This window comes from Micropterus salmoides, unplaced genomic scaffold (genome assembly GCF_014851395.1).
Source record: "Micropterus salmoides isolate LMB-PRFRI ecotype aquatic unplaced genomic scaffold, ASM1485139v1 Ms_hic_scaffold_21, whole genome shotgun sequence".
In the NCBI taxonomy this organism is placed as follows: domain Eukaryota; kingdom Metazoa; phylum Chordata; class Actinopteri; order Centrarchiformes; family Centrarchidae; genus Micropterus; species Micropterus salmoides.
Window position 1 is genome coordinate 18,263,651 of NW_024041262.1, and position 13,762 is coordinate 18,277,412.

Here is a 13,762-nt window from a genome sequence, read left to right on the forward strand (position 1 = left end):
CTGAAGCTGTGTATTTATTGTGTGTGAGGATATGGTTAGGGAGCAGGAAGTGATTAGTGGCTCACGCTAATGGTCACTTCTCTCTGCCCCACCCTCTCGCAGGTTTCTGAAGCTGTATGGCCGCAGGTTCAGCAAAGAGGACCATATTCTCTTCATCAAGCTGCTCTATGAGTTGGTCACATTGCCGAACCTGGAGCCTCACATGATGCAGAGTTACGCCCGCCTCCTCATTCAGCTTCTCAAGTGGGTGTGACACAAACACACAGGCATACCCAAATGCTTAATAATGGATATCTGAGCTCAGAAATCTGGATGGAGCTTGGAGAACTGCAGCTCCATTGTATTAATAAAAGAAACCAGTTGAGGTGGTTTGAGTATCTGATCCAGATTCCTCCCGGACAGCTCCCTATAGACCCCGGGGCAGACCCAGAACATGAAGGATTACATATCACATCTGGACTGGGAATCCCTTGGGATCCCCCAGGAGGAGGTGTAGGAGGTGGCTGGGGAGAAACATGTCTGAGTAGCCTGCTGCTGGATGGATGGATGGTTTATACTCTTTAGTACATTACAGTAAAATAACTGTATAACTAATAAAACATGAGAGAAATAGTAAAAGTCTAGCAAGTAAAAGCAATAACAACTCCTGACCTCAGAGAGCTGGTCTCCCCAGTATAGGCCTCTCTTGCCCTATGGTACCCTTTTGTATAATGAGATCAGGGAGCAGCCTGGTTGGTAAACATCACTGTGCTGCAAGTGGTATACTAATGCCAAGACACATGATGTGTTAAAGTGGATTTTTCAGTTACCTCTCTGCCATTTGGAATTCTGCCATTAAGGAGCTTTAAGCAACCTGCAGACCTGAGAAAGAAAAATAAAAGTAATTTAGAAAGCACTCAGAGAGCAGATACCTCCATGAAGGCTGCACAATCGTCTAAATTTGCTATTTGAATGATAGAAAATGTTGCATCTAGATCTGGATCTCCGTCAAAATAAATATAGTGATTCACAAGAAAAAAGCAAAGATTTAAAAAGAACTCAATATTGTAATTTTACCCTTTAAAGCAACCAGGGCTTCATTGCGATTTTCCTTTCATGCTGTATGTGTTATTTTCAAGAAAAAAGTATAAAAGGTTTTGAGAGAGCTTCGGTTTTAGAAGGACAAAATTACTAGAAGGAATTGCTGCCCAATTTTGTCAGCGCTGATGAAGTGAAAACTAAATGGCATTCTGATTGTGAGGCTACAACATTATATAAAAACATATGCCAAGCAGATGAAATATTCTGCAAACAAGTCATGCTTAGTTTGTGGGGACTGGACACTTGGACACACAAGTGGCACTAGTACAACATCAGTACAACATAAATACACTATTACAGGTAAAAGCTCTTCATTGAAAATCCTGCTTAAGTGAAAGTAGAGAAGTATTATCAGCAAAATGTACTTAAAGTACTCATTCAAAAGTAAAAGTAGTCAGAAAAGTGCAGACAAATTGCCCTTGTGAGTGATGCTTTCGTGTTGTATCTGGTTGAGGTGGATAATTTGAACTACCTTATATACCGTTCAGTAGTTTGATTAGGTAGTTCCAAACCTGGAGTTCAGATCCCCCCAAAGGGTCACAAAATAAGTCTGGGGGGTCATTAGATGATTAATGTGGTATGGGAAAGAAGAAAAAGCTGTTCTTCCACACACAGTCGTATTTGTTTTTTGCCCTTTTCTCTAATATTTGCTTTATTTTAGAAATATTGGATTATTTGACCTCTTAATGCCTCAAACCTTTATTTAAATTAAACCATCTTAGAAGTCAGAAGGGAAATACTTTTTAGGTGGAACAACTCATAGACATCTGAACGTGACATGTGGGCCTCAGTTGACATCTTTTACAAGTCAAAAAGCTGCATAGGATCTCAAAATTGGACTGTACAGCAGTTCTTGAGTAAATGTACTAAGTTGCACCCCACACACACACGCAATAAAGCAGACACACACTCACAGTAAGTGAAAAGGACAGTGAAGTATGTTGGCGTAACAGTACATTTATTACTTTTTAAGCCCTGACCTATATCGTAGCTCCCTGTTTTTGTCTCTCAAATCAGATATGTCACTACTTCAGGATATTCTCCAAGACAGTCACATTCATCACTTCCCAATTGTCTCCAGTTGTTTCCGTGATTTTCACATCCATCACAGAACAACACCTTAATGTAGATGTCATTTGTCTGAGTGTTTTCCATTAGATGAAAAGAGAAAGATCTGGGCTAACCATATATTAAGTGCCAGATCTCACAGCTGAGAGATGAATTTGATACTCAACATCACGCATCGAGTCTCAATAGGCTCTTTTTCCCTTCCATCGCATTTCACAGTCATTTCCCCAATTGTCTCTTCTTCCCTTCATTTTTCAAATCTCCCCAATGAGAGTCTTTTCCGTAGCTCTTAGATGAATGAGGAGAAGAGCAATCTGAGGCTGTGGAAATTGTGCATATTCTTCACTCTCAACCTTTCTGTGGGGTTTATTCCTATAAAAATGTGATTTTATAAAGAACTAAGTAATAACGTACAAAGAAAGCAATGTGAAAGTTTCTCAGGAGGATTTTAAGGATTTAAAACCTGCCGTTTGAAAAAATGAGAATCATAGTAAAAGGAAACTTCACTGTCTGGTTTGCCTGCAGATAGCTAGTTGTGTCTACTTTCAGATGTTAAACCCTCTTCATTTCTCTCTGTGGAGCCCCATATATGGAGGTTGTACTGTGAGTATTTTATACCAGCTGAGTCTACAGCTGCACATTACTAATGTCTGCAGCTGTCAGTCCGGTTAAGCTTTATTGAACATAAAGAATCACAGAGTTGTGTTTGCAGACATGTCAGGTAGTTGGCAGTCATCATGTTGAGCATAGCCCTGCGAGGCAGTGACTCATTTTCCCATGATTACAGACTCTTTCAGACACCATTTAGTTTCTCACTTCAACGGTATTACCATCATTTTGTCTTGACAAGGGTTTTTTTTCTTCAAAGTTTTGAATATCAAAGAACCTGACTAATGTCCTAAAAAATCATTATAAATTGGCCCGGATAGTTGATAATTGACTTGTTTTTCAAACAGGAAGAAGGAACTGCTGTCAAGGGATGACCTACAGTTACCATGGCGACCACTCTATGCTCTGTATGAGAGGGTCATCTACTCCAAGACCGAGCACCTTGGACTCATCTGGTTCCCCAAGTACTAAGTTTTACCTTTTCATTGATCTGTTAAAGAAGTTAAAACACAGTATTGGCACTTTTTCGAGTGGCCTTTTATTGTGGCCAGCCTACGGCACACCTGTGCAATACTCATGCTGTAGGATCAGCATCTTGATTTGCCACACCTGTGAGGTGGATGGATTATTTCAGCAAAGAAGAAGTGCTCACTAACACAGATTTTGACAGATTTGTTAACAATATTTGAGAGAAATAGGCCTTTTGTGTACATAGAGAAAGTCTTAGATCTTTGAGTTCAGCTCATGATGAATGTGGGCAAAAACAAAAGTGTTATTTATAATTTAGTTCAGTGTATGTATTACCTATCAATTTACCTGGTTTTATTACCCTGTTTTTTTATATATATTACATTAGTATAGCCCTATTCCAAACCCTAAATGCAAAAGTTAATATCTTTTTGTAAATGTTCAGTGTTTAGTACTAAACCGAATTAATCGATTAGTCGATTAACAGGAAATAAACTTCGATAATTTTGAGCAAGGACCTTAACTCCCAGCTGTTCCAGTGGCGCTGCCAAGTAGCTAACAGATCAGACTGTGGTCATACTGTGGACGTATTAAGATGATGCTATCCTAATGCTGAGCTATGGAGAGAAACACACTCCCAATTGTCTCTAGCCGTTTCCAGGATTTTCACATCAAAGAGAAAGACCGGGGCTAAACGTACATTTAGTGTCTAGGTCTCACAGCTGAGAGAAAACACGTGGATCTCACAAGATAGTAAAATTCCTTTATAAACACACACTCACACACCTCCTCTCTCTGCTTGTTTGCAGCTCAGTGGACCACATTTTGAAGGCTTTGATCAAAAGCTGCAGACTGTAAGTCTCATCCTCTGTGATCATGTAATTTGTTCGCCGGATAATGTATTGCTTTGATCTTCAGTTGAGCTGTGTACTGTAGATCAGTGTGTGTATTTGTAGCTCCAGTCTGTCGTTTGTCTGCATCCATTTGTGCTCATGTCTGTCCTTGCTGTGCGTGCGTGTGTGTGTCTGTGTGTTCTGTTGAGTTTTACAGGTATTTCCCCACACCGTCCACCCAGGAGATGCTGGATGAGTGGCGCCCCCTGCTGTGCGTGTTTGACGTAGTCATGCAGAAGGCCATCAGCAACATGGAGCTGTTCCTGCCCACCATCATGCCCCCGGAGGAACACAGCCAGGGCTTCCAGTAAGTGGGCCAACTTGAATGGCTCTGTTTAGAAACAGGATTATACGCCAAGTGCAGCTTTTCTCGGCCAGAGCTAACACAAAGGGTTTATAAAGTTTTAGTAAAAGCACCCTTTGTTTATTTTAAGAGCAATTTTTGCAAGTAAAATAGGTACATTAATACATTTTTGGTCCTGTGATGGAAACTAAACCTTTGTTAAATCCTAATACTTTCATTTGGTTGGATCTTGTGGCCATGCATTGCCTTAAGATTGCACGTCAGGTACAACCACATTTTAAGCCCAGGTGTTTTAATAAATAATGTTCTTCTTGCGTTAGCAGTGTTTCCCCTCTCCTTGTTTTGCAAATATTTTGCTTCCTTGGAAAACCTTTGCCCCCCCCCCCCCCCCCTCTCTCTCTCTCCGCACCCTTGATGGTTGTGTTCCAGCTACCAAGCCTCTTTGCAGTGTTCACTGAATTCTTCACTGTATTCACTCTTTCGCAAGCTATTTGTCTGGATTTAGTCTTGGATTCATCAGCAGTTTCCACAATAAATCATCTGTAATACTCTATTTTTCCGTTTCAGTTTTTCTCTCTCTCCTCCAGAATCTACGAGTGTGGGAGTGAATTCATATTTGGGGGAATTGGAGATAGATGAGGGGAATTCACCTTCAGGTGTGTGTGTCAGTGGGTGTCAATATTATTTTTTTGTGTGTGTATTTGTGTGTTTTCAGGTTGTGGTTTGACGAATTGATGAATCTTTGGAAGTCGGTGCAAAATCAGCCAAGCTGGGAAGGGGTGAGACACGCATACACATACACCCACAACATTTAGGTATTTTTTGAGAATTTTTGAATTATTTGGCACCTAGTTTTACAAACCTTTCACTGGCTTGAAAGTTAAAGGCTTCATGCCACAGCGAAATGACACCAACTTAAAATTAATGAAAATACCACCGCTGAAATTTCCAGATCTGCAACATTGAGTTCAAGTTCAGTGCTTGTGCTCCAGCGCTCTCATCCTTTGTGTACATGAATAAATACAGACCATCCATAACCTAACAATTAAGGCCCACAACAACCCACATAATAGTAAAGTCTTACAACGCACATACCCAGTGCACTCATATGGAGCATTGCATACATACTATTTATAAGTAGTGATCAGTGCATGTGGAGCATCAGCAGCTTGACTGCGTGTGGAAGAAAAACTCTCACTGAATGCATGAATCCATGCATTCAGTGAGAGTTAATTTTTTGTTGTAATTATTGAGTAATTAATCAGGTTTCTTAAAAATGGATTGAGGATTTTGGTTTGACACACTTCTCTACATTTCCAGATGATGATTGTTGCAATGTTGAAAAGTACTGGTGGTGGTTTCCACTCAGCATGCAGATAAGATTTTCCATTTGTGCCTCCACTTTGCTTTCATCCAGTCTCCTGGCCCACAGTATCCTAGCTGTGCACTCTTCCTCTCTTCATGAACATCTCTTTTTTTTCTAAGTGGCTATATTTATAATTCTTGGAATGACAACTTTTACTTCTGGGAATGTTCTTTGTATTTGCAGTGATTTTTTGTCTGATCTTTTCTCTTCAGCACCTAGTGAACCTGTTCGCCCGCCTCGCCAACGATAACATCGGCTACGTGGACTGGACCCCTTATATTCCCACAGTGAGTCATTAGCAGAATTATGTGGCTATACAAGTGCATCTGTTAATGTCTTTTATTGGGGACGAACTGGCTATAGGATTAAGGTGAAACTCTAAATTATATGTTTGTAGATCTTCACCAGGATCCTGCGCAGTCTAAACCTTCCAGTTGGGGTCAGTCAGATGGTGGCACCACGGTATCTGACCAACTCCTATGATATTGGGCACTTGGTGTTGTGGATCACAGCGCTTCTGGTAGACTCTGCAGACTTTTCCTCATAAAACTACATTAAACACATGTAGCTTTTTTATTGCAGCTGCTTAATAACCTAGCTGATTTACATTCCTGAAGGGTGGACCAGGAAACCCTGCACAGAAGGAGCTGACCTGTCTCTTCAACAGCATTGCCTCCTTCTACCATCCCTCTAATCATGGTCGCTGGCAGGTAAGTCTCACACACATGCACACACACACACTGAGCGAGTTGTGAACACATTTTCAGCTGCTTCCTTTCATGCTCCTTTGATTTATAACCTGTCATTCAGGACTTGGCTGGCTCTCTTCACACTAACAACGCAATAATGAAATGCACAACTGCCGGAGAAAAGAACGATATCACAGATCTGTTTCCTGCAGACTGTGTGAATGTGTCTCTGGATGATAACGCTAATGTTGACTGTGTATGTGTGCCTGCAGTCTCGACTGATGCGGCTGCTTCAGCGTCTCCCGGCAAGTGTTGTGCGCCGTGTGCACCGGGAACGTCACGCTGCCCCCAGCTGGATCACGCTGGTTCCTGAGTGTCAAAGGTTGACCGATGCAGACTTGCAGGACTTCACCCGCAGCCTCATCGGGGCCGCCCTGCTGGCCATGTTCAGGTACTGAACTTTGGTAGTTGTTAGCCATAACAGTAACTGCAACCTTTCTGTATGCAGTCTTACATAGTTACACCTGTGTTTTAACATTATAGATCTAGAGAAATTTGAACACCCAGGAAACGTCTTACTATAACAAGTACAATAACATGCATACATTCGCACATATAAATACATCTACATATACACTATACATATATTAGACACACACACACACACACACACACTCACACTATACATAAAGTCAATTATCTGTAGACTTATACGTGCATAAGATAAGATAAGTAGTGAAACAGTCTTGACATGACAAGCTCGGTATGAACAGTTGGATCACTACAAATACAACACAGTAACTCAATTTTATTTAGTGAGTGACTTATTTATAGAGCACCTTTAAAGCTAGATGTACAAATTGGTTCAGAAAATAAAACTCAATTGGACATCAAAGCAAGAGCATATAATAAATGAAGCAACAAATGTTAGTAGAACATTGTGGAAAATCATAAATGAAAAAGTAAAATTACAGTAATAGAATCAAAGAAAAGAGAGAAACTTTACTGTAAAAATTTGTTGCAATATGACATTTAAAAACAAAGACAGTGTGTGGGAAGGTTGATAGAAACTATTTCTATTCAAGCAGAAATAGAAGACATTGTGGGAGTAGGTGTTCGTATTCTGTTGCACAGTCAGAGCCAATCGGTTGTCTTTTTAACCCACATTTAATTACCAAAATGTCTCCAGACCTCCATCCTTTGAGCCAGAACTTTGGTTCACAAATAGATTCTGATTGCATATTCTGTTTTCCACCTCCCAGTTATAGGTTTTATCTCAACAATAATGTCCTTTTCCCACCAAATCACAGCTTCCAAAACCCTCCATGAAATCTGGCGATTGGCACGGCTATGTTTGACTGAAAAGTGAACATTTTGGAGACATCCAGGTTACTATAACCATTATTTTGACAGCATTTAAAAATGTCTATCTTGGTTTTTAATTAGGAGGTGCTTCATATTACAGACTTGAGTATTTTTATTTTTAACGTCTAAATAACCTTCACTTTTCAGCCAAATTTAGCCCAGTGTTTAGCAGTTTTGACCTACAAGTCATCATATGATCACTGGGTTGTCGCCATGTAAACGTACCATTTGGATCAGTGCCATTTAGTTATCTAACAAGTCCAAACCCTGCTGTTTCTCACTAGCGAGTGGAATTACCAGCCTTCAGACAAAGAGGCCTAATCTTGACAAAGACAGGTCATCTGTGATTATCTGCATGTGTGTTGTTGTTGACGCTGTACTGTACATTGTTGTGTTTTCATCTGCCCTCTTCTGGTGATGTGCAGTAAAACCGGCTCTACAGATGCAGCCTATGCTCTTCAAAATCTGGCACTCCTCACACCAGAACTCGCCATCCCACCTGTACTTGAGAAGTAAGTTTTTGTGTGAGATATCTGCCGCTGACCATTAAATCCATGCTGAATAAGCTATTAGCAGTTAATGTTTGCATTGTACCCATGGATGTACAGCTATCCACAACTATCACTTGAATACTTTGATACTGAAGACAACTTAAAGCTAGTGTAGGCAGTGTTAGAGAAACTAGTAAGAGACAGCGATTTTGAAATAATAAAACCGAAAAAAAATCCCACCCCTCCCTTCAGGCCTCATCTTTGCCTCACTCCTCTCCCTCTGCGCCCCCTGTCATCATATTTTGTTATTTACCTCCCTGTATAACAGGACCTATGCAGCGATGGAGACACTGACAGAGCCCCACACCCTCACCGCCACTCTCAGCTGCATGATTGGCATGGCTCGCAGCCTGGTTTCCCCTAACAACCTTTACCCAGAGGGCCGTGCACACGTGCTCCCACTGCTCATGGGCTCTTTGCCCGGGGTGGACCCCAACGACTTCAGCAAGTGCATGGTGAGTAATGGATGTGTTGATTAGTAATGAAGAAGAATTGTTAGACAAGTAGACAATACAGCTCCTGCTGATTAAATTCCCTTCTAGCGTACTCTGTCTATCGTTTAATAATTCCTGAAAGTGGAATGAATATCTCAGTTTGAAGAAATCTAAATTACTGAGACTCACTCCTCAGTTTCTGCTAAGATTGGAAAATGGATTGATTTTCTTTCTTGGTGAGCTCATTGTCTCCAGACTACATTAATCTATCACACCAGAATATATTAATACAAAATTAAAAAATTATTCCCCCGACACCTGGTAGGTTATTTAACTTAGACCTTGATCACATCAGATGATGTAAATTGATCTGTTTCCCGCTGTGTCGCTCTGTCCAGATAACGTTCCAGTTCATCACTACCTTCACCACTCTGGTGCCTTTAGTGGATTGTTCGTCTGCTCCTTCTCGACACAGTAACCTCACAGAGGTACACACAAATACACACACACACCACAAATTAACAATTTAGTCATGAAAGATTAAAGATTAAATAAACTAACAAGTACTCTGCATTAATCATAAACTTTTTTCTTAAAGGAATAGTTTGACATTTTTGGTGCATTAGATCAAAACATTAATGCCACCCTCAGGTATGTACGGTAAATATGCAGCTGGTTAGCTTAGCTCAACAATTGGACACAGGGAGAATCAGCTATCCTGGCTCTGTCCAAAGCTAACACTGTAGCTTGTTTGTTTTATCCATACAAAAACTAGTATAGATCTAAGTGTGCATATGTGTAAAACAATTTGTGATTTTATGGGGGGGATTTACTAGAGTTTTGTCGTAATTGAGGTTGCCAGTGCCAGGCTAGCTGTTTTCATCTGCTTCCAGGCTTTATGCTAAGCTAAGCTAGCTGTCTCCTGGCTCCTGCTTCATATTTAGTGTACAAACATAAGAGTGGTATTGGTCTTCTCACCTAGCTCTCTACAACACAGCGAATGAGCATATTTCCCAAAATGTTTAATTATTCCTTTACATATTTTTATCAACTATTTGGAATAAAACCAGCTCACATACAGTTTCATAAACTAAACAGACACTCACATTATACAAATACACTAAACAAAATTTCTTTTTCTCCCTATCAGATTGAGAAAGATCTTTGTTTTGCTTCAGCTGAATTTGAAGACTTTGTTCTCCAGTTTCTGGACAGGTAGAGAAAAATTGACAAGTCAGACTGTCACTTTGTTAAACCTCATTGTCAACGTTTGTGTATGAATGAATCTCTTTATGTTTGAAATTCACCGGTCTGCATCGCTGGCTCTGCTGGCCATGCAAAACAGCCTGTTTGGTTTATTTTACCATAACGCTGTCGACATTTTAATTCCTGAAGTGTAAAAGTGTGTGCTGGTTTATGTGTGCTTGTGCAGGTGTTTTGCTCTGATAGACAGCAGCACCCTGGAACAGACGAGAGACGAGATGGAGACAGATACCCAGACTCATCTGGAGAGCCTGGTGGAGCTGGGCCTGTCCTCTACTGTTAGCACCATCCTGACACAATGCTCCACAGAAATATACAAGGTAATACACACACGCACACACACTCAAAGGCACATCCTTGATTAAAAGGTAACGTCACACTCCTTCAAGTTCATTAACTTCCCAAACTAACTTCATTGTACTCTGACCCTAACTGAGCACTTCTAATACAAATCGCTAACCATTAAAAGCCCTGCTTTTCTTAATCAGCTCTCTACTATGAGCACCACATGAATACAGATAGTTCTGCCAAAGTTGGTCAGTTTTGGTTATTTCACTTGAGAGATTTCTGTATTTGGGTTTTTGTTGAAAAAAAAAATGATGCTACTTGCACAGTGCACCACACAGGATTTAGCTACATTTAAATGAAAATGTGATGACAAGTAGTGTAGAGTCTTTCAGTGCTAAAACTCTTAATAAATTTATATATATATATAAATTTATATATATATATATATAGCCGGTTTTGGGGGGCATTAATGGTCCATATCCATTTATTATTATTCTTTTGGCTGACTGTCCAACGCAATTCACATTAAGTCCATCCAATCGCAATAGAAACCCCGCCACGAACAATCAAAACACAAGACACACTGATTAAAACTAGAAAACAAATAGATATATGCTATTAATGATTTATGATGCAGTTTAAGGTTAGTTTACATCAGTATAATTGGTAAATGTTGATTTTACAGGCTGTTAATTACTTAGGTATAATATGTAACATTTCTGCATTAAAATGTCTAAAAACGACTAGACCTATGTTATAAATTTTGTTGAGTTGTGTACTTTATCCAAAATGTTTCCAACAATGTTCAAACCCATATTCAAGCTAACGATGCCTTTCGTTCATGTCATGAACATGACTAAACGTAACATGAATAAAACTTTAATCCATTACCTCGTCCGTTAACATGATTTGTAGATTTTCATGAGTTAATTCCCATGATGCCATGCTACTTCACAATGTCATCAACTTGTAGCAGAAAGTACATACTGTGTGTTTAAAGTTGTTCTCTAGCAATTTGGTATTTGCACTTCCATAAATTTTGGAAACTCACAACAGACAGATTCCTACTAAATTCCTAGTAACCACCTACTTCTTTCAAACCCCAGAGCTCCAGTTTGTAATGCAGGCTTTAGCTGCCCATGTTTTACAGTACTTTACTTCATTTTTTTAATTTTATGCTTTATACTTTTTATTACTCATTAACATTTACTTGACACTTTTTTACATTCAACACAATGTAGTACCAAACCACATCCCACAATTTCCTCCTGGTCCAAAATATTATCCCTTTGCTATCCCATACTGTCTACGGTCCATACAAGGTTATACTTAACTAACAAGAGAGCCAGTCTGTCTGTCTGTCTGTAATAAAACAAAATTAGGATAATCTTGACCTTGTGTCTAAGAGATGGATCATAGAAAACATCCTTATCAAAACAGCTGTGTCAGTCAGTCGACCAAGCAGGCAGAGAGGAGAGACAGAGGCGGACCTCCTGTTTAGGAGAGTCACCTGTCATATTTGGCTTACTTTAGTTCAGCAATTGACCCTAAAATTTCACCCTTCACACCCCTAATGATATGATGCAGTGCTAATCTACACAGTAGTATTTAAATTTGACTCCACATTGACAATCTACAATATTAACATCACATGTATTTATGAGTGATATAAACTGAACAATATAATATTCTATAACAATATAACATTTTTGAAGTAGGACTTTTTGTCACATTTAGCTCATATACTGGCACAGCAAACAGAGGTTTCGGGCCCAGATGCAGACACATGAACGGAGCAGGTAAAATGAGTGGTGTTTACTTCAATAAATGTTGAACTTACAGAGCAGGTGAAGAAGTCCCATACAAAGCACAGTATATCCAGAATGAACAGTGAAAATCCATGAATCCAAAAGACACGAGGGAAACACTAGGAAGAACAGCGGTGAGAACACGAGACATGAGTAGAAACACAGGTCGCAACAATGAACTCGCACTGAGTGAGTGGAGCAGCCCAACTAAATACATCAGGAGGGATGAACATAATGATACACAGGCGATTCACATTAGACAATCATTGAGCACACAGACAGGAAGCAAAACTCTGACACTTTTACTTGTAATGGAGTACTGTTAGACTATGGTATTTCTACTTTTATGTAAGCAAAGGATCTGAGTACTTATTCCACCCCTGGAATGACCCTTATAATAATGACCAGGCCATAATTAAGTAATAACCAAGTAAAATATGGGAATCATACAGTAATGTCAAAGAAAAAAGTAATAACCAGGTGAATTAAGTGTCATGGAAAGTTATAATTACATGGTAATAACACAACATAATGTACACCAACCCAAATAAAACAGATGTAATGGGAAGTGGTAGGTTTTTACAACAGACATTTTGGCATATCACAGTAGGAAAAGCACTATAATATAATAAAATTACTGATTTACATTTAGCTGTTTCTGTTTCAGGGTCCTGGTATAGTTTATGCTGGCTCACTGTTGTACACTTGTGGCTTACTGGGACATGCAAACAGAACGGCAGAGCAGCCATAATTAATATTATTAGTTACACCTGTGCTTTTACTGCAATGAAAAGTCAAAATGTCTGCTGTGAAAAAGGCCTGTTGGAATGACTAATTAGTACGTGGTGATTTCACTGTAACATTAAAACAGGCAAACTTGCTTTGAATTAATAGTTGTTGCTGGGTTATAAAAGGTGTATGGCCTAAATACTGACAAAGCAAAGACAGGAAAGCTGCTTATTGTCCACAACAGACTGGATAAACCAAAGGTGATCTTGGACATGTGGAGCAATGATTGTATTATAAAGACATAACTACTGTTACTGTTTCCATAACATTTAACAGCCACAATTCCCACGATATAGCTGAGCATTTCCAATATAAATAACGCTAATATCTTCTATCACTTCTACAATATCTTCACATCTAACTTTATAGGACTCCTGATGCGTGGTAGCAGCCGTTTCTGTGGAACTGTTGCATTTCACCAAAAATGTTTGTATACAGGTGTACAACAGGGTTAAATTATCAGTTATGATCAGCTGAGAAACACAAAACATGTATATTTATCTATAAGTTAAACTCTTGTACTATATGTGTAAATTTGAATTTGAGTACATACACATTAAGTGGTACATATACTTAATCTGATCTTTCCAAATGTTGCCTTTGTGTTAGGTGGCGTTGCAGAAGGTGTATAACTTTGCCACCTCCAACGTCTTTGAGACGTGTGTGTCAGGCAGGATGGTGGCTGACATGTGCAGAGCTGCAGCAAAGGTATGTGTGTTTGTGTGTGTGTTCATCAGATGGTGCTCTGCCTCGCATATTTTACAGTAACGTACGAATTTTACTAAGT

The 13,762-nt window shown here is 39.5% G+C and overlaps 1 protein-coding gene across 1 annotated transcript in view; it reads left to right on the plus strand.

Annotated features, from left to right (window-relative positions):
* Positions 1-13,762, plus strand: part of LOC119915926 (proteasome activator complex subunit 4B-like) — a 42,138-nt gene that overhangs the window by 1,108 nt on the left and 27,268 nt on the right. The window contains exons 2-16 of the mRNA XM_038735719.1: positions 103-243; positions 3,105-3,221; positions 4,035-4,079; positions 4,276-4,425; positions 5,138-5,201; positions 6,001-6,075; positions 6,186-6,308; positions 6,406-6,498; positions 6,750-6,928; positions 8,268-8,354; positions 8,662-8,848; positions 9,226-9,315; positions 9,978-10,042; positions 10,260-10,410; positions 13,585-13,683. Of these exons, the coding sequence (XP_038591647.1) occupies positions 103-243; positions 3,105-3,221; positions 4,035-4,079; positions 4,276-4,425; positions 5,138-5,201; positions 6,001-6,075; positions 6,186-6,308; positions 6,406-6,498; positions 6,750-6,928; positions 8,268-8,354; positions 8,662-8,848; positions 9,226-9,315; positions 9,978-10,042; positions 10,260-10,410; positions 13,585-13,683 (1,666 nt within the window). The remainder of the gene's footprint in view (positions 1-102; positions 244-3,104; positions 3,222-4,034; positions 4,080-4,275; positions 4,426-5,137; positions 5,202-6,000; positions 6,076-6,185; positions 6,309-6,405; positions 6,499-6,749; positions 6,929-8,267; positions 8,355-8,661; positions 8,849-9,225; positions 9,316-9,977; positions 10,043-10,259; positions 10,411-13,584; positions 13,684-13,762) is intronic.